Here is a 21,403-nt window from a genome sequence, read left to right as displayed (position 1 = left end):
CCAGCCATACCTGTTCAATGTTATTATATATTTATTTACCGTATATCTTTAAAAGTTTAAACTATCAGTAGCCCGATTGAAGCTATATGTTAGCACAATACATTGTGCTTAATTTCAGATTTTAACTGGGAAAGTAACTGCACAAAATGAAACAAAATATATAAACTTCATCACAACAGTTCCCTTTGTCATTAATTGCTTCAAAATATCAAGGCCAGCAACTACTTGTACAAACACAGAAACAAATATAAGTAGTATATAGTACAATACACATAAATAGATAATGACTGCGATTCAATTATTTCTGTGCAAACTGATTAGTCTCATCAACAGAGTGTACTGCATCAAGATGCCTTGAGATCATCCATACCGACACTTGCCTGAAAGTAGACAAATCTATTATAAACTGCCACCTTTAGAATTCAAAAGTTGGTCACAAAAGACATTAGAAATCTGGGGCAGATGAGCTCACCAGAAACCTATGGTTTTCTGCCAGCAATGGGGAGAAAGTTGCACAAAACTTCTCGATGTCTGCGTTGATATCACCTGAGCCACTAATGATCTCCATGAATTTCTTCCTGTCTGGAGCAAGCTTTATGGCAACCTGAAACTCAGGGATTGTTAGATACTCCTATATAATAATATGCTTGCAAGACCATACTAGTTACAATCTGTGGCCATGGAAAGAAGACTAATCATGTTCAACTTGAAACTCTTGGGCATGAAAAACTAATCATTTCTACATGAATTGAGAAACAATTATGGTACTGATATATCAAAGGAAAGGTCCTTCAATATCTCTCTCAGTCAATCTAGTACTGCAGTGCTGGTAATTAAGAGGTTCAATCTAACAGCAACAGTTGCATATTGCAGACAGTAATAGAGCAATCTGTTAATGTTATATTGGAGACAGTGTGCTCCCTCTAGATGCTAGTAATTGTAGGTTAATTAGGGCCTAAACATTATATTTTTTGGTTGTTGCAGTTGCATCATTGATGATTACTGGACAGTGAAAGTGCAACACAAGATGTAACTTAATTTTGAAGGCAAAATATTTAGGTAAAGATTGCTACCGAAAAGCTTGAACTCGCCAGCCATCCGTGCCATTTCTTGAGAGTTTTACTGTACGCATCGCTGCAAGCTTGTGACATTTGCCAATCTGGGTGCTGTACCAAATTATGGAACAGTGCAACCAGGAAGTCCATGGCTCTGACAATTAATATATGCAAAATTAACAGCATTTTATATAATCTGATAAATGCCGAGCTGTGCAAATAGTGTGAGATAGTTAGTTACCTTGTCAACCACAAAAGGCCATTGGTACAACTGCTAGAACTTTTTGCTGTCTTAGAGCTGATCTCAACTTTCACCATGCTGTGCAGCTGCTCATACTTTGAAGGATCGGATGCATATTTTGTCTCCAATCTCTGCATATAGCAACAGCCACACAACAGAGCACTGTCACAATTATGCTAGACATAAACCACTAAAAGCATGTTGCTTTAGCTTTCCATTGACCAAAATTTATCAAAGAGCAATACATCATTACATTGAGAAGAGCTATAGCTGCATGAATCTTCTAAGAAGACATAAAAGGAGGGTTTTTCTCTTACCGTAATATTACCACCAATGTCATTCTTCACGATTGACATAGCCGATCCAAACTTATCTACATTAAAAAAAAGATAGGTTAAACAAAATTTCGTTGATAAAGATTATCTGTCTTGGAATGCAAAACAAACTCCTCCTTAATTACCTAGCACAGGAAGAATGTGCTTGCAAACTTCAAGAAACGGCTTCGTTAGGATCACACCGCTCTCTGACTTGACATTCTTAATGCCTTGCAGCGATGGCGTGAACACGGTCCCCTCCATCTCTGCTTGAGTTTAGGATCAGCTCTCACCTTGCAAAACCAACAGAAAACCTCATTACTTTTTTTTTCCCTTAGAGCCCAAGAGCATGCATTCTTTGTACCCCAAATCACCAAAATGCACAAGCTTTGGCCAACTGCAGGAAAGTACGGAGTTTTCTGCACAAAACCGAGTAAACAAGAACCTAAACCAACCTAAAATTTCTAACGTAATGAACCCCCATTGGTTTCATATTTGTGATAATGTCTAATCAAAAGCACAATGCAAGATAAACTCACCGGACAAAATCAATGCTGGTTCGGATTAGGAGGGGGAAAAACCTGGGTGCATAGGTTGCAGGAGGATACTACCTGAGAAATGGAAGAAACGGTGAGCTGGGATGCTGGAACGGGGAGAGTCGTGGAGTCCGATAAAAGAGGGGGTCGGTGGTTTATTTATAGCAGAGGAACAGCAATATAGATCCATGAGATGCAGAATGCAGTTGTGGCCTGCTTGTTTCAGCTTCTATTCCGTTAATTTACTCCTGAAATCGGTTGGCATATATAATGATGAAGCCATATGGATTATTAGAAAAAGAAATTGTGAGTCAAATTTTATATATGTTTTTAACGATTTAAAAATCAATGTTAGAAAATAAATTACAATGCAAAGAAAACCTTAAAATTATCTCTAAAATTAAGTTTAAATTTTGGTGTAGGGTAAACGATGGGAACAATCATAGCCAGTTTTGAATTTTAGCATTAATTAAAATGTTTTTTTAAGTTAGCGGTTTATTTATATAACATGCTTGATAAGTTACGTATAAAAGAGCGGCATCAGCCGGCCATTGTAGCATTTTAGAATAAAACTCGTATGTTTGTGTCATTTATGCATTCTAAAAAATATTTTTATTTTTTCTGAAAAATGCTTTCGTATTTATCATCTTGGAATAGTATATATATTAGTTCAAAACTTCAAATTTGTAGTGTTAGAATATGCCACATTTCGTATGGTTTGTTTATTTTGAGACCCATGGAGTACGTTAGGAAGCATCACCAACTAATTTAGGGTTTTTTTTAATTGAATTAACCAAATGCCACCGGTGAGGAATTGAAGAGGAAGACATTATTTTCTAATGGACTTGATTGTAATTTTCTTAGGGTGGTGCAAAATAAGTACAAGAACAAGGCCCTCTAGGACCTACTACCTTCTTCCATAAAGAAAATGTAATGACCAATGAAAACCTTCAAAAGCAACCTAATCATCACTTATTCATAGTTCCTTTCGTACTAATCACATCCATCCATTAGATCGACACATCATTTATTCCCTTTTCTTTCTTTGAAAAAAGGAGATCAATCTTATCATTAGCATTGTTCATCATTAACGCATATATTCTATGAGGTCTAGGTAATCATACACACTATCAACAAGCATATGCATGCCCCATATGGGGACATGGGAAGCACACAGCCTCGTTGCCTCCGAACGTGATAAGCACCATCTTTTCCATGGGAGAGCAGCCATTTTGCCGAAAACAAGCCAGCCGCCGCCGATCTGGACCGACATTCTTTCCAATACTCTGACATGAAAATATGATGAATAGTGAAAGGGTATGTAGTCTAATGGTTGCAGTAACCTAAGTAGCATCCCAAGATCCTAAGTTCAAATCTTCATAGGAGCGAATTTCAGATTGGGTTATTTAAAAAGGCTGCATATATGGCCGGTTGGATATAGAGGCTGGGTAAAAATACCCTTCTCTAAAAAAATAAAAATATGAAAAATATGATGAATAGTAAAAATTGTGAAAATATACTTAAAAATAGAACTTATAAATTAAAAATATATATACTTATTTACATGGTTATGAAATAATCTGATCGTTCTACTTGGCACCTAGGGAGTTACTAGCAAATCCTACCAGTCCTGCCTAGGCCTCTTGTTAGATCTGGCTCTAACTGTAAAACACACTCCAAAATATTATCTATGTTTGAATTCAGTCAGATAAAAGTATGGTAAGAATTTTTCATATCTGATGGATATGGATTATCCGATATTTGAGTAGACTGATCCGACAATGATCTATTTGGATAATCTTATAAATAATCTGGGCGTTGGGCGTTTGGCCAACTTAGTATCAAAACCTTATATCAAGTCATCCCCTTTAGTACGTCCTAAACTTTGCATTGTTCGGCTTGTATTGCTTTGTATTCCATTTCATATAACCAATCAACCAACACTCCACTATGTTTCAAAATTGTCTACAAAATGTAAATTTAAAATTGTTTCCTATACACTACGGCTAACATGTCAAATACATCTTATAACCAAGAAATTTTAAGTGTTTGTTCTCTTGGATAGGTGTTGATCCTTCCATGGAACCACTATATAGGAATTCTTGCTTATTCCATTCCCCTATTTGTAGTTGATGGTCATGGACTCCTGGTGCCTCTAACAATCAAGTTAAGGCTCTACCCAATCAGGATTTCAAAATGCGATTAAAGCCAGTTAAAATTCATTGTTTTTGACTGATTTGAGCAGGCTCAAATTGATAAATCAATTTTTAATTTAGTACTTTTTAAGACATTCAAATATAGATTGAAAACTACGAAGAAGTATGCATTTTTTTCTATAAACAGTATGATCACTTTATACTTTGTGGCATTAAAACTTTTCTGAAAAGTTAAATGTTAATTATGGCACTTCAAATAACAAAAAAATTTGAAGGGAAAAGCTAGTCTATTATGTTTTGTTGCAATCAAATAGTTTAGTATTACCTGCAATCATGAATAAGTGATGTTTCAACCGTGACACTTAAAAGTGGTATTCAGCTTTATAGCTAAAAATACACTCTTTAGGGACAGAGGAAATACACATGAAAAATTTAGCAAAGTTATAAATTGTATTTGAAGACAAATTAATATAGGCATACCTAAATAAGTTGAATCAAAATGTTTAAAGATATATTGATGGTCAAAGTTTGAACGTATTAGCTATGCATAGTGAAACATCACTAATTTATGACTAGAGCATTATATTGTTGATGTCATGAACATTATAACTTTATCCTGTAATATTATACTATTTATTGACCATGATGTAACATACGTCGTTGATAGCAGGGTGCAATGGATTTTAAACTTTCTAACATCGTTACAATGTTTTCAGTTGTGTTCATATTTTACATCATCGTCGATTGTGTTGAAAAACAAATAGCTTAATATTTTTCTACTTTTTAATTTATTTTTTCTAAAATATCTCATACATTTTTTTATTTTCCATGAATCCAATTAGATTCAGATCGAACAGATCAATATGTTTTCACTCAGATCGGTCAATATTATTTCTCACAATTTTCCTATGAAATCCGGTTGGTTTTCCACGCAACAAATTGTTTTGAACCGAAACCAGTTGTTTTTTTAAAAAAATTCTCAATTAGCTCGAAACAAGCAGTTGGATTATTTCACACTTCTGCTTGCAGAAATTTCTGCAGTTAAAAGAAAAAAAAATCACGGTGCTCGACAAGCACAACCACCCTTTCCTTCCTCCGATGCAAAATTCGCATGACAACAGCAGGGAATAATGCAGTAGATTACTTTGTTGTTTTATGGCCCCAAAAAATATATCTTGTGGAGATCGGAGAGCCAAGACTCCAAGCGAGAGATTTAAAAAAAAAAAAAAGAGAAGAGGGAGAGAGAGAGAAGAAAACATGGCTCCGCTGTCAGGCGCCGTGCACGCCACGAACGCTAAGCTCGTGATATCCCAGAGAAGCACCACTCCACCACCTCACCTCCGTTTTCATCGATCTCCTTGTCCGTTTCCTGAGTAACAGTAGTTTGTTCCCTGCAACTTCATGGATTACAGCGACGAATCAGAACAAAAATTAGTGGGGTTCAATACATATTAATTACCCCCTTCGTATTTTAACGTAGGACACTGTTTTTTATCAATGTTTGATCATTTATCTTATTAAAAATAATATTCTCATAATGTTTTTAATGTTTTTTTTACGACGACGAGGTGTCCAAAAGTATATATAAACTAAATAAATATTTAATTTTGTTGAATACATTTTTTAAATATTCCAATATATTTTAAGACTAATACATTTTGTTTTAGTTTTATTATCTTCAAACTAATATTTAAAGTTATTGGTAATTAAAGTTTTAATTATTTAATTATAATTTGTCTAAAATATAATAAGAAATTATGAAATGGAAGGGATTACTAGTGCTATTTTCTGCCCAATTATTGTGAGCGTACGTACGTTGTGCTTGGATGGATGAATCAAGCAAATGCAACGCTGTCCCCACGGCCCACGCGCACACATCTCATCTCGAATTCCAGGCTTGTCTTGTGAGAATCCTAGGCGGCACTCATCTACTAGTACTCCCAACTCGTACGGCCCTATAATATTGTATTGTAGAAAAGAATACAATTAAAAAATAACTTTAACAACTATTTTTTATAATATATAAAAATATCAACAAATATATATTTTATTGATGAAATACTTTTTAGAGTAAATTTTACAAAACTACATGTGCTCTAAACAAATTATCATAAAACTATAAATTTAAAGTGATGTATCACGAAAGTACATTTCACAATAAATTTATCCCAAAACTATAAATTTAAGGTGTAGTATTGCAAAACTCAAAATTTAGTAATAAAGTTTCACAAAACTACAGAATCATATTTAAGTTATAAACGGCTAAGTTTTGTAATTAAATTGATACTAAACATGTATATTTTGTGAAAATTCTGTTACTAAATTACTCCACCACCTTAAATTTGTAATTCTCTGAGAAATTTAGTATTAAATCCATAGTTTTGTGGCATATTACCTTAAATCTATAGTTTTATGATAATTTAATCAAAGTATATGTAGTTTTTTGAAATTTATACTTTTTAAGACTACTCTATACATATGATTGTCGTTTGTGATTGGTTGACACTAAATCTGTAGTTTTGTGATAATTCTGTTACTAAATCTATAATTTTGCAATACTCCACCTTAAATTTAATGGTTCTCTAACAAAATTTAGTGTTAAATCTTTTTTTTTTTGGAAAGTGTTAAATCTTTAGTTTTGTGGTAGATCGTTGTGATAATTTGATCAAAGTTTATGTAGTTTGTGAAATTTGCTCTACTTTTTAAAACTACTGTATAAATATTTAAAAAATTATTTATAGTTAAATATTTTAAAGTTTAATTTTAAAATGACGAATATTATCTGACAGGTCCACAGGAGGGACTGAGTACTACCGTGTTGGTTTCTCTCTTTTGCACTTGCCACCTTGGCTTACCGGACATTCTCACAAATAACCCATTTATATTTTACTCCTATGTAAAGTATTCTACGACCTCTACGGTATCTGCGTGTGTGTATATGTATATACATATATATATATATATGGGTAAATTAATTGGTGCTACATATAGTATGAGTTCCAAGATTTAAATTGAGTATATATCTAATTTGAATGAGTATGAATTTTTTTAAATGTTTAGGTATGAACATTAACTTCTTTACTAACAAGTTCAAATAAGTTTGAACTGAGTTTGAATTTTTTTTGTTAGATTTTGGTTCTAGGTATATAACATCCAAACATATAATTCGCTAGGTATGTAATAATGAATTGTGAAATAAAGTTGAGTTTGAGTTATTTTGTTTGTTAGGTATTGGTATGAATCAAATTCATATACCTAGGTTTATAGTCACAATTTAAAAATTTTTAAAAATTTGAGAGAATTTGTGTACACGATGGAGTCCCATATGGGTATTCTATATATATGTATGTATGTATGTATATATGTATATGTATGTATGTATGTATATATATGTGTGTGTATATATATATATATATATATATGTATATATATATATATGCGCATCAGATGGCACAGGTAGATCGATACACGATTGGTTGCATATGACTATATACTACACTATGATCTAATTAAGCAGCTGAGGTAGATGGATGGATCCATCAGATCAATTAAGTGCCAGCTAGGGTGGCTCTCTATGGATATGGAGCATATATCATGCGAGTCAACCTCATGCCATTGCCTACTGGGACTTGTAAATTCGCTGCTAGTCCACTTAACAACGTGCTGTACTGCTGTGGGTAGTACGTCCTAGTCGGTCGCACTCCTGCGGTTCTGTATTTCGGTCATATATCTACTAGTACAAAATTCATTATGACAGCATTCGAAAGTGCTTCTACGATTGTCTACTTTCTCATTAATTATCATGGGTATGCTTTTTCCAAACTTCTAAATGATATTTTATTAAGGAAAAAGTACGAATTACCCCCCTCCGAAATATCGCGGTCGTCTAAATTACCCCCCTGAACCACAAAACCGGACATTCTTCACACCGAACTATGTAAACCGGACGAATTATCCTCCTCGACCCAATCCGCGGTGGTTTTGATCTACGTGGCGTACGCATGGCAGTCCAGTCAGCATTTTATTTATTAAAAAATATGGGACCCACCTGTCATACTCCTATCCAACTATTCCTCTCTCTCTCTTCTCTCATTCTCTCTCACTCACGCGCCTGAGGCAGGCGAGCGACAGGGAGCAGTGGAGGCGAGCGGCGGGGTGCGGCGAAGGAGGCGAGCAGCGGCAGGGTACGGCGGAGGAGAGGAGCGGCGGCGGGGTGCGGCAGAGGAGATGAGCGGCGGCGTCGCGGGCCACGTGGAGCCGCCTTGCCTCGACGAGCACCGCCACGACCATGGCGAGGCAGGCCGTCGCCGTGTCCGGCCGGTCGACCAGGCCAGCGTCGCGGGCCACGCGGAGCCGCCTTGCCTCGACGAGCGCCGCCACGACCATGGCGAGACAGGGCGTCACCATGCGAGCGCCGATGCGCTGGAGCATCGTGATGCTGCCACCACCTCGCCTCCTCCATCCCCGCCGCTCGCCTCGCCTCGCCACACTCCTGCCTCCACCACCGCCGTCTAAAGGAGAAGAGAGAGAGTGAGAGATAGAAGAGAGAGAAACTGATAGGTGGGGCCCACCTATTTTTTAATAAATAAATTGTTGACCGGACTGCCACGTAGACCAAAACCACGGCGGATTGTATTGAGGGGGTAATTCGTCCGGTTTACATAGTTCGAGGTGAAGAATGTCCGGTTTTATTGTTCAGGGGGTAATTCAGACGACCGCGATAGTTCAGGGGGTAATTCGTACTTTTTCCTTTTATTAAAGAAAACTCATACATGAAAGTTTCTTTTAAAAACTAAATAAATCATTTTTTTTCAAAAAAATATAATACTTAACTAATAATACACTAATCATTTATCGTGTTTTGTGTGTCATAGAGTAACTCAGCCAAACAACTAATGTCATGAGATGGTTTCTCCACAGAAATGACATACGTCAAGATGTCATGGTTTTCTTTTCAGAGAATTTTAGAACAGTTTTGCTTCGAAGGCCTGATAAAGTATTGGTACTGGGCGCTACGGCTATGCTCTTTCGTCCCATATGAACAATAGTATTAGGATGTTTTAGGATGTTGTACGTTCCGATTTATAGTGTTAGAATATATCGCATCTAATAAAGTTGGTTTTTTGGACGGAAAGAGTAAAGCCTAAGATAAAAGTAGATAAAAGTATATAGTTTGTTACGGGACACATTTAATTTAGGGAGCATATTTATACAGCTTGCAGCCGTGTATATACATATACTGATATACAGCGGCAGCGGCAGCAGCAGCATCAGCATATATAGGATTTGCAAGAACGGCACGAAACCACGTGGGACAGCTCGAGCAAATTAACAAACTGTGTGCCATGTTGGAAAGGAGCGAGCTTGTTGATACGTGGGAAGCTCACCCGATCCGATTTGTCGGTACGAAAAAACAATGGAGGCACGCACTCATGACTCATGCATCTTTAATTAGAAGAATCAAATTAAGGCACTCCTAGTCCATAATGTGATTGAATACACACGTACATTACCATTACCTAATTTTTGTTCTTTTAACGATCAAAACAAACAACACGAAGATTCACTAATAGTGTAGGGAAAAAAGTACAAGACTAAATTTTTAATTAAATCTAACTTAAAAATTTTATTCTTCTTGTGTTAAATGCCTCGACACATACGTGCAGTCACTAATTCTTCTAGCTAGGGGTGAAAATGGTTGGAATTAGTAGTATCTTCTAAAAACGATCGATGCTCGGTGATCAATAAGTAATTGAATATATTTATTAATTTAATTGGTTGGTGTTGTTATTAAATACTATGTTCGAAAATTAGAAAAATCAAATTTTATATTCTGCTAAAAATAGAATAGGTACAATTTATACGAAAACAACGATCGGTCAGTCCGGAATTTTCTTAACCATTTTTATCGTTAGCCGTTTTGAAAGGTGATTACATCAATATAATTCTTGTGAAAATAAATTGTTCATACAAGACTCATTCAGCATCTCTTTGATCTTTGAGGATCATCCTTGACACTCCAAAATTAGAGGGGTCATGCTAATTAATAGGTTTAGTTTACATCAATTCTTTGCAAAAAGTATTGGATAAAAGATCAACTTAAACATCTATTGATTAATACATCAAGTATTTTCAAGGAGTTGGGGGACCATGCATGATCCGTCCTGACCTCCATGTAGCTTCGCCACCACGTTAACATCTCGCATGAATCATGTTTTTCTTCTTATTCGGTCGCACCAAGAAGGTAGACATTCCCTGTAGGACGAAAGAGAAGTGCCATCTTCATTAGGCTTTGCACGAATGCCATTTTCCTTTTTGATTTACTGTTCTGCTTTTGTCATCTAATTGGCGTTTGCATATGCCGTTGCAATTAGAACACTTTCTCCATATATAGATTCCGTAATTACCTTGTCTGTTTGCATACGCGTATAGTTTGCTTTCAGTTTTACTTTATCTGTAATAATTCACTAATTCTCCTGGTTTTGCTCAAAGAATTTAATACTAGTGAAATTCAATCGGTAAAAGATCAATCGCTGATTTAAGATATTATACTTACTTTTTTTTTGTTTGATGAATACAAGGACTACGTACAGTTTTATAAGTTAGGACAAACAACGGTTATACCTAATCTCATCAACCATAAGTATTAAAAAAGTTTTCTCATTTTTAAGTCAAGCCATAATTTTGTAATTTGCAGCTATTCGTTCTGTAAATTCTATAATAACTAGCTATAAATTCTTTAAAATAAAGATTTGAATAAATTCAATTGTCTAAAACAAAGATTACCGACATGTTTTCACGGTTCCTCATTGTTTTTAATGTTCATGCAATTTTCTGAATTTTTTTGGTCGATCATTGGGAGGCATCAAGAGGTATATGCACCTTATAATAAGTATTCAGGAGATATACATTTTTCAGTAAAATGTATTATTCTTATTAAAAAAAAGTAGTCATGATACTTCACTTTTCATTACCTACAAAATTGTAGTTCATTAAAAATATTTAGAATACCTCGATTTATTGCTAGATTGCCATGATCCTGCTGTTTGATCATCCGGCAAAAAAAAAGCATCAATATGAGCATCAAAGCGGAATCTGTTAATCGATTAGCAACCACCTCAAAGATATTTGCAGCCGAGAATGGAGATATCGCAACAATACTTAAATCAAAGAACACAAGCACCTACCAATGACAGCGCCATGCGTGGACAAGAGGAAGAAATAGTTTTGGAAAAGCTTTGTGCTTTCCTCTAATAAAGAAAAAATTAAAGGAAAAGGCTTCGTGTTTGTAGCTACTAGCTCAGCGTTTGTTTTTATTCTTCTTTCCCCATTTTTTCTCTTGATCAAATGATCTATGATCATAATCCCCTTTTTCCCCTTGGCTGTCACGCTCTAATGGTGGTTGAAATGGCGCCTTCCTGGCATGCATCAAGCGCAGAATTTCTTCAACGCAATGATCAAGCAAAGAGGGGGGGATTTGCCCTTTAATTATCCCATTAATTATTACTAATAAAGTTGGAGGACTAGAATCGAAAAATGATCATATTTTTATTGCCGTTCTTTTGCTCACCAATAAATGCTGTGCTACTTGCACCACCTTCTTCTTCTTCTCTCTCCCTCACACGCTTCACACTCCTCTCGCTGTTCTTCTCTCCTCCTCCTGTGGCTGGCTGCTTGCTCTACTGCAATTATTTATTGCCACCTCCAATTCTTAGTACTGCGAGATTAATTACTCATTCCTCCCCGCAGTGCCATGTTCTTGAGTTTCTTTCGGTTTTTTTAATCCATTTTGCAACACTCTCTGTCCTGCAGCCAGAGCTGCATTTGCTGGGGATTTATACTAGTAGGCGGCTTCAGCTTTACTCTCTCCCCTTTCTGCTTCTGCTGCTTCTCCCTTTCCCTCTCAACTTCTCAAGTGGCAGTGGTGGGAGGGTAGCATCTGGCCCAAGCAAAGCGCCGGGTTCTTGGCTCTGCTCGCTTTTTTTCGTGGTAAATCTGTGTGCAAGATCTGGGGTACAAAAGGAGGGGACAGCAGCACAAGGGAGGAGGAGGAGTTCTTGCGTTGGGATTCTCTCTTCGGCAATGAGGCCCGACGCGAGGCTGGATGCGGCCGTGTTCCAGCTCACCCCGACCCGGACCAGGTGAGCGAGCGAGCGAGCTAGATCTGCCTGATTCGGTGAATTTTTGATCTGTTCTTTTCATCTTTTGGGGGGTTTTGGTTTCTGATGCGGTTGGCAAGAACATAGTTTTGTGATGAGAAAGTTGGTTGCTAGTGGTGAACTGGCTTTGCATTTTGGTTGGACTTAACCAGAGTTTGAGGAGTAGTTTTTTTGGTTGGTTGATTGCAATTTGTGTGTAGCAAATGTTTGTTCTTCGTCTGTTGGAGATGGGGGTTCTTTGTGAGCTTAATTTTAGTACTAGATCTGGTAAATCTGGTGTGATGGCGAATGAAACGGAGCTGATTGATGCTCAAGATAGTTACTTGATCATGGTCATGGAAGCTTCTTGCTGACTGATACTGAGCACTAATGCTTGTCCAGTACGTCACCATCCCAAGATGTCTGATGGAAGTTTGTCATTTTTTACCTTTTGCAGGTTCGATTTGGTGGTGATAGTGAATGGCCGGAAGGAGAAGATAGCCTCTGGCCTGCTAAACCCGTTCCTGGCACACCTGAAGGTCGCCCAGGATCAGATTGCAAAGGGAGGATACTCAATTACGCTTGAGCCGAGCTCAGGGGTTGGCGCGCCATGGTTTACAAGAGGCACCGTGGAGAGGTTGGTGGCCTTTGGTTATGACAATTACCTGTGGCATTGGCATTTCCAATCGGGTTATTCACATGCTACTTCTTTGCAGATTCGTGCGCTTCGTGAGTACTCCGGAGGTGCTTGAGCGAGTGACGACGATAGAATCCGAGATCTTGCAGCTCGAGGACGCCATCTCTATTCAGAGCAACGATAATCTTGGGCTAAGATCTGTAAGTCGACGATTGTCGTTTATGAGTTTATTCTTGTTATTTGCAGAAAGGTGACGCATTCTTGTTTGCTATCTGGAAGGTAGAAGATCATGGAGGAAAATTGACTGAAAGCAACGAAGGTATAACATTATTGTTGTTATTTATCATGATGCATTGAATGGTGCTTGCTTGTGTCCTCTGGGGAACGCATACATCTGTAACAGCTTTCCATTGGGCCACACACACACACAAAAAAAAAAAAGAAGAGGAAGCTGCAGTCCGATCTGACTGTTTTAGAATTTAGAATGTAGTCATTATGGAGTTTGATGTGACATCATAACCTATTATTGAGTTAGGTACATACAACTATGTTGTAGGTATGTATGAAGTGCCAATTAATATATTCTGATTTAGGGGGCAAGGCAATTCCTTCTATTATTTTGTAGCTACAATAAAACTGTTCTCTTACTTTATACCTTTTAAATTTTCATACAAGTTTTAAAGATGGAGTTCTTAAACTATTACCATGATTTATTGATTTAGGTCTCAATCTTGAGCTAGCAGACAATTATAGGAAGTATTGTGTCCTACTGTTCCGAAAGAACCTGATGACAGATTGACAGGATGACCAATTGAGTTTTTATTTTCCAATTTCAGTTACCTTGTCTTAAAGTAGCTTTTGTATCCTATTATTTATTGTATAACATAACCTGATACTATCTATGCACTAACAGGTACACGAGCGAATCACAGCCCTGATGCAGATAAGGCTATTGTTATATACCAGGTCTGATTATATATTTGTAAATTTTGTATGTGCATCCTTCTTCCTTTCCTGTATGTATCATGAACTAGCACTGACCCCACTGGCATTTTCAATTGATGACAGCCTGGATCACAGCCTACACCAGCAGTGCATGATGAGACTACAACACATGAAGAGAATTCAAAGTATATTGGCACCACCAAGAATATTTTTGTTTTGTATTTTTTTAAAACTTTCCATTTCCGGGAACAAAAATATATATATTTATATCCCTGAAAGTAGCTGTGTTTTACAAATCACAGCATAGAGTGGAGAATAAAAAAGAGAATGTTGGTATTCATTTACTTTATTTGTTGTTTTGATTTTTATTCAAGCTACTACATATATGCTCTAAGATCGCATTCAGTTTCTTTTGATACTTACCTGTCCTACATGGGGAAGCTGTTAACAGATACATTCTCTTATGAACAACTTACAGAGTCCAACTGCTGAGAGTGCTTGAAACCCGAAAAAATGTCTTAAGGAAAGAGCAGGCTATGGCTTTTGCACGTGCTGTGGCAGCTGGGTTTGACATCGACAATCTGGGTTACTTGATTGCGTTTGCAGAGCGCTTTGGTGCTTCACGTTTGATGTAAGTAGTCTTCGTCATTAGTTGTTTTTTTTATAAGCTGGATATCTTAATGCCTTGGCCCTTTTGTGCTTTAAACATATCCTTATTGATGCTATTTTATCTTCAAAATGACATCTTTATTTTTGTCTATTCAATAGTGTGTTGTAAAGTCAGAACAATGTTGATGCTTTATATGTGAATGGCACACACAGTAGCACATAATCTAGAACATTACTCTTTTCCATATGCAGAATATTGTTATTACTGTTCCCTTCATTTGTATTGCTCCTAAACGTTAAACCTGCACTGGTAATTTGTGGTGGATGTAATAATCTTACCATTATTTATAAAAAATAGAGAAAGGAAGAGGCCCCAAAAAAGAGAGAGAAAGGGGAGAGCCGGAGAGGGAAACAGATGATGACATACCAAGAGGGATATAGCCTGTTGTCTCTGTTGCTGTTATTATTTGTTATCTGTGCTGCTAACATCGGTTTAACGGTTTTCATCATCACTGGTATACTACTATAGTGTATTCATCATCAGCTTTCATGGACATGATCGGAGTACGGAGTAGCAGGGGCAAGGGGACTGGGTTGGTTGGGTTGGGACAGGGCACTTTACCTTTTCCCATCTCTTCACCCTTTTCTTTTTTATATTTTTTACTTCTCTCTCTGTCCTGCTCTCAGCCCATTCTTCCTATTGATAATGGTCAATCTGCGTTACTCAGTTCAGATAGTGCATAGATGCCTCACCTGGTGTTGGTGCCTTCGTACCTTATTTATTCAGTTATATAAATTTAGTTGTTTTAGCTAAGCTAGTATTTTTGTTATGAAGACATTTCCCATGCTAAACTTTTTCAGTGTTAAAAATTGAATAGGAGGGCATGTTCGCAGTTCATCGAACTGTGGAAGCGAAAGCATGAAACTGGACAATGGATTGAAGTTGAACCAGAAGCAATGTCTACACACTCTGAATTTCCTCCTTTTAATCCATCGGGTATTGTTTTTGTTGGAGACAACATGAAGCAAAACACGGAAACTATGTCTGTTTCCAATGGAGAGGCAAATGGCGAGGATGCTTCTAAAGCTGGTACGCATTCTTCTGCATAATCCAGAAAAGCCTCCTCACTTCAATTTTTTAGCAATGTCTATAACACGGGATGTGAAAAAATAGCATTTTCGATGAATTATCAAATATCAAAATTCATATTTAAAAGCATTAAGGTAGAGAACTTATTCCATTTTTCGTTGCCAAGAATAGAATTGTTATTAATTTGACTGTCTGCAAATGCATTTAGAAAGCAGTAAATAAATTTATTTTTGTCTGTTATTCTATTCAAACTTTATACCTTGCTGCACTGTACACTAGTACATCATCTTTGATTTTAGCGTGTCTTTGTTTTTTCTCTTCGAGATTATTGGAGCTTACAAGATTGCTTTGTCTCTGCTTTACAGAGCATAAGTCTGGTCAACAGATGGGGTATCAGGCTGCATATCCTCCATGGGCAATGCATCCTCCACCTTACCATATGCAAGGAATGCCTTACTATCCTGGGCCGTACTACCCTCCATATCCTCCAGTGGATGACCCCAGGTATCACTACTCGGGAAGGAAATCATCGAGGAAGCACTCTTCAGACAGTAAAGAGTCAGAAGTACTTGACGAAGGAAGTGATGGTAGCAGTTCTGAAAGAGGGAGTTCTCATGGTCACAAGTCACATAAAAAGGGTAAGCGATCAGGGAAAAAGAAACCTAGTGTAGTTGTCATAAAAAATGTAAATGTAACATCCAAAAAGCATGGCTCGTCGGAAAGTGAGTCGCAGTCAAGTTCTGAAGATGGGTCTCAAGACAGTGATGACACACACTACAAAAAGAGACATGGGAAGCATAAGAGCTCAGGTTCAAAGAAAAAGGAGGGTGCAAAAACTAACTTTGACTCTGGAGACGACTATAATAACAAGGATGAATCATCTTATGGGCAAGATGCTGACCAAGGGAACTGGAATGCATTCCAGAGTTTCCTGATGAGAGCAGAAGAAAAAACAAGATCTAATGATGCAGATATGTTTTCTGGTGAAAAAGCACCTCCATCAAGGAAAAAGAACAATGTAAACACTGCTGATCCTATTCTTTTGGCTGGGGGAGATTCTGGTGATGTATATGAACAGAGAGGAGCAGGCTTTGATCCAGTCAATGGGAGGAGTAGAGCTATTCGGCTGCAATCCAATGATGAACTGATGATGTCTGGGGAAGGGGGAAGATATATGGATGGTGAAATTAAGGAGATAGAAGCTGGTGGTGGAAGATACAGGAGAGGGACAAGTGAGGACTTCATGCTCTATGGCCAGGAAAGGTCCATGGATAGGAGGAGTGCTTTGGATCCTCTTGCAGAGGCCCGGTACAGGAATCCTAATCAGGTGGACAAGAATGGATATGCCGCGGCTGATGAGTCCTTTATAATTCCTCTTAGATCTGGTTCACAAGATAATGTTGGGCCGGAATACCGAGCCACGATTGACATTGATGTTGAGCTTCCTACAAACACTAAGAAAACTTCAGATGGGAAGGCTGGAACTCAACTCTTCTATGAGCCGGATGAATTGATGCCAGAGCGTGGATCTGAAGATGCTTCATTTGGATATGATCCGGCAATGGATTACGAAAGCAACATGATGGTCAGAGCCGTCAAGGTTGAAGACAGTAATGACGAGGATGTCTCACATAGTAATGATGGCGATGTAAAGAAACCAGAGAAGGAGAAGATAAGGGGTACAAAGGATGGTTCGGATAAAAGAAAGAAGGATGCAATACTCAGGAGGCTCTCTGCTCCAAAGACCCCACTCAATGATGCACAGAAACGTGCACAGAACATGCGAGCATATAAAGCTGATCTCCAGAAACTGAAGAAAGAGCAGGTATTGTTTCTATTTTCCCCTTTCTTGTCTCCAAGCAGTTTGAAACTTAGTTCTTCTGCATGGTGTAAATTTAGGTACATTAGTTGACAATTTTTTTTAATCCTTATCATCACTCCAAAAGCACCAAGTCTGAACACAATACTGAATAACGGCAACTTTCTGTTATTTTACCTATACAGTAATGCATCAACAGATTAAAATGAACATGTGTCATGTGTACAGAAATTGCCAATTGAACCCACTATAAAGAATTGATTATTTTTTTAGTTCTCAAAGTCTTGTTTCGGCTCTGTATTTGTAGTTGTACCATCTAAGTATTTTAACATAGAGTAAAGTCCATCACCGGTCCCTAAATTTGTACCGCTGTATCATCCTGGTCCATAAACTTGTAAATCGACCGTTCAGGTCCTCAAACTTGCTCGACTGTGTCATCCCGGTCCCTAAACTTGCAGATCACTCGTTTAGGTCCTCCAGCTTGTTTAGCTGTGTCACCCCGGTCCCTAAACTTGGATTTGAATATCATCTGGGTCAAATAGGACGGTCTAAAGACTTTATATTTAAAAATAATTCATAACTTTTTCATGTGAACTCTAATAAAGACAAACTTTATATCAAACTTGTAGCCCTCGATGCGATCTACAACTTTGTAGTTGATTTTTTTTATTCTAAGTCATTTTTTGTCCCAAAATGTAATTTTAAAATTAAAATTTCAAAATATATAAACATGCAACAATATTTTGGGACCCTAAACAGTTTTAATTCAAATCGCGTCGAGGGCTACAATTTTAATATAAAGTTTGTCTTCATTAGAGTTCACATGAAAAAGTTATGAATTATTTTTTAATATAAAGTTTTTAGACCATCCTGTTTAGGGACCGGGGTGGCACAACTGAACAAGTTGGTGGATCTAAACGAGTGATTTGCAAGTTTAGGGACCGGGATGACACAGTCGAACAAGTTTGAAGACCTGAACGATCGATTTGCGAGTTTAGGGGCCGGGATGACACAGCGGTACAAGTTTAGGGACCGGTGATGGACTTTACTCTTTAACATATATCTGAGCAACTTTCCCTTTCTTTCAGGAGGAAGAACAAATGAAGCGACTGGAGAGGCTTAAACTAGAGAGGCAAAAGAGAATAGCCGCAAGAAGTAATGGGAAGAGTGATCCTCCTAAAGCAAGCAGAGAGCATGCCAATGGACTAAGTATATCAGTTCCATCTCTAACTGGTCTGAAGAAAGAAAAGAGTGGATCGACCGAATCATTCAGCGAGCGACTGAAGAGGCTGGCTGAACCCAAGAGCATCGGTGGTGCTGACCATCTTTCAAATCCAAAGTCAGTTACCACAGACCACTCAAGGAGAAGAAGCATGGTATGAGCTCATCTGATATCGGCAGCGAAAAATTCCGAGTATTTATCATGTAATTTCACAACCCAGAAAAACAGGACGAAAATAACAGCCAGATCTCCAAAAGCTGTACAGGGAAAAAGTTTGGTGTTGATTATTAAGTGGTGGTGCCTTGCATCTGAGATTGCGGATGAGAAATTTGAGAATTATTACAATGGGTCTGGCATTTTAATTTTTCGGTTTCATATATTGTATTCATTCTTTTGATTGAAGGTGGCTTGTAATAGCTGTAAACCTGTTTTTGTTCATGGCACATACTACTATATTGTGGATGTATTTAGTGGAGAAATCGATCAGTGTGTTTGGGTGAATGGTGTGATCTTTACAGTGGAAAATGTCACGCCTGGAAAACACCTTTTCTGAACGCTAGCGTATTAATCCCCGTCTTAGAAAAAGATGAGGTACACCACTTAAACATGATAAAAAAATATGATATAAAAGATACATCTTTATTAATTATCACGATAATATTTACATTATTACAAAGGCACACATAAAGCCCGATAAGAAAAGAAAAACAACAGCGGACTAGCGGGCCTACGGCTCTATCTTTGGAGGCGCTCAACTAGGGTATAAGCCAAGATTCCACCCAAGACTTCTTCGAGACGCTTCTCTAACTGAAGGACGAAAGATTGAACAAGGATGAGTACAACCATCATACTCAGTAAGCCACACCGGAAAATGCACTTAATGCATTAAACAAGCATTTCAAACATTCAATCATTTAACGGCATTTTAATAAAACCACGGCCTATCTCTAGTCAAATTAATATAAAGCCGCGCTCCGACGCAATCTTGCTTTAACCCAGGCCCACAAGTTCCAACAAGTAGTTCCAGTCTAACAGAGAGAAATCTCTAGCTTTGGGTCATTGCTTCGCTTGCCCATAACCGAGGGCGCGGCTATTCGAATAGATTATACTCTGATCAGAGGTGTACAACTTTACCCATAAAACGCAATCTTGACATTATGTCAGCCATGAATCACCGTACCAGAAAGGTACCCAAAAAAGTCAAGATCATGGCATAACCTACTGTTTAGTACTGTCCTAAACAAAGAAGACCGACATAGACTTACACGGCCAGTAGACTCTGGGACATGTGGACAATCTATTCCCTCGGTGGCGACTACCATGAACGTCCGTCCGATGCTTGGGCATCATCCATCCCTATCCGTGTCTTCCTTGTTCATGAACGCACTAACTGATGCGTTAAGCCTTACCCATTAAACATGTGGTTGCATGGAATATGCTTTGCAATCGTGCCCTGAAGACCGGTCCTTATGTCGGCTAAGGTGCGACTAGCTAAACCAAGTACCTTGAGCCCAGCCGAAAAATAAGTTTGGGAATTTTGAAAGGGGAGAAATCTGCATATTAATATTTTGTTTGTGCATATTAATGTCTTCCGTTAGATGTTGATCCAAAGGGTAAGAAATCTGCATGATAGGAGTCTAAAAAATATGTCACATGATGTATAGGCAGTCCCAGTAAGAAAGTGTCATTGATTTTTTGAAAAAGATTTATACATAGGGTGTAATACTCTATCCCTATTTATCACCTCGCGAAAATTGATCTTACACTATACACATAAAATAGAAAATATTAATAGGGAGTAAAGTGAACGAATTATAGAAAATCTTATAAATTTCAAAAGAAAACAATTATCAGTACTTTTCGCTTCAATTGGAACACCTATTACCATAATCATCGCATCATGTAAGCACATAGATGCTAATGGACTTCCTGAGTGTCCCCGCATCTTGCATATGTAAGCTACGAAGGTAAAAAAAATATAATTGGCACAAAAGTTATATTTCTTGCAATTGAATTTAAAGTTTAATACTCATGTTGACTCGATTTTTTCTTGTAAAAGATACTATGCATCCCACATATCATAGGTAAATGAGGTGTAGGATATGTATTTCTCCTCCTCTATTAAGTATATAACATGTTGCTTCAATTTGAATCAATTAGAGGGGGGAGTAGGTTGATGGTACAAATAAAACATATTTAGTACCAATAATAGCCTTTCAAGATTTGATAAAAAAAGAGCCTCTAAACATTCAATTAAAAAAGAAAAAACACATTACTTTGATTTTACACCTAATTTGTGTTAGACATGTTTTTAAAACAAACTAAATCTACATTTTTCTAAGACGATGATGTTGATTATGAGGATGAATGACATATTATCTCTACTATTATAAAAATTTTAGATGTTTTTGCCGGTATTTCGGTACGTCATCCGTATATGAGTCGGTTTTTAAGTTTGTTCGCTTTTGAAAATATATATCCTATATATCCGTATTTGAGTCAATTTTTAAAGTTAGTTCACTTTTGGAAATACAAAAGAAGTCGTATATAAATCTCTTAAAAAAACTCGCATGCTAACTTGAGACGATCAGACTCCTAACTGTAGCTCAAAATTTTCTATAAAAATATATATTCAAGTGAA

The 21,403-nt window shown here is 37.3% G+C and overlaps 2 protein-coding genes across 3 annotated transcripts; one reads left to right on the top strand and one right to left on the bottom strand.

Annotated features, from left to right (window-relative positions):
* Positions 1 to 161: 161 nt before the first annotated feature.
* Positions 162 to 2,277, bottom strand: LOC107276243 (glycolipid transfer protein 1). The gene is made up of 7 exons (XM_015790725.3): positions 2,150 to 2,277; positions 1,757 to 1,903; positions 1,614 to 1,669; positions 1,297 to 1,427; positions 1,074 to 1,209; positions 473 to 604; positions 162 to 380 (listed from the first exon to the last, which is right to left on the bottom strand). The coding sequence occupies exons 2-7, from the start codon at positions 1,872 to 1,874 to the stop codon at positions 345 to 347; spliced, it is 609 nt and encodes a 202-aa protein (XP_015646211.1). The 5' UTR covers positions 1,875 to 1,903; positions 2,150 to 2,277; the 3' UTR covers positions 162 to 344.
* Positions 2,278 to 11,931: 9,654 nt separating this feature from the next.
* Positions 11,932 to 19,263, top strand: LOC4343108 (COP1-interacting protein 7). 2 transcript variants are annotated; one of them, XM_015791774.2, is made up of 10 exons: positions 11,932 to 12,443; positions 12,898 to 13,077; positions 13,157 to 13,277; positions 13,357 to 13,396; positions 13,991 to 14,043; positions 14,146 to 14,207; positions 14,501 to 14,653; positions 15,510 to 15,721; positions 16,087 to 17,546; positions 18,629 to 19,263. In XM_015791774.2, exons 1-10 carry the CDS (start codon positions 12,385 to 12,387, stop codon positions 18,920 to 18,922), a joined length of 2,634 nt encoding a protein of 877 aa, XP_015647260.1. In that variant the 5' UTR covers positions 11,932 to 12,384; the 3' UTR covers positions 18,923 to 19,263. The 2 variants fall into 2 exon arrangements, with proteins under 2 accessions (XP_015647260.1, XP_066168432.1); XM_066312335.1 differs by having other exon boundaries at positions 18,405 to 19,263.
* Positions 19,264 to 21,403: the final 2,140 nt, after the last annotated feature.

This window comes from Oryza sativa, chromosome 7 (assembly GCF_034140825.1).
Source record: "Oryza sativa Japonica Group chromosome 7, ASM3414082v1".
NCBI lineage: Eukaryota > Viridiplantae > Streptophyta > Magnoliopsida > Poales > Poaceae > Oryza > Oryza sativa.
Note: the sequence above shows the minus strand (reverse complement) of the source record. Positions and strands in the feature narration are given on the sequence as shown.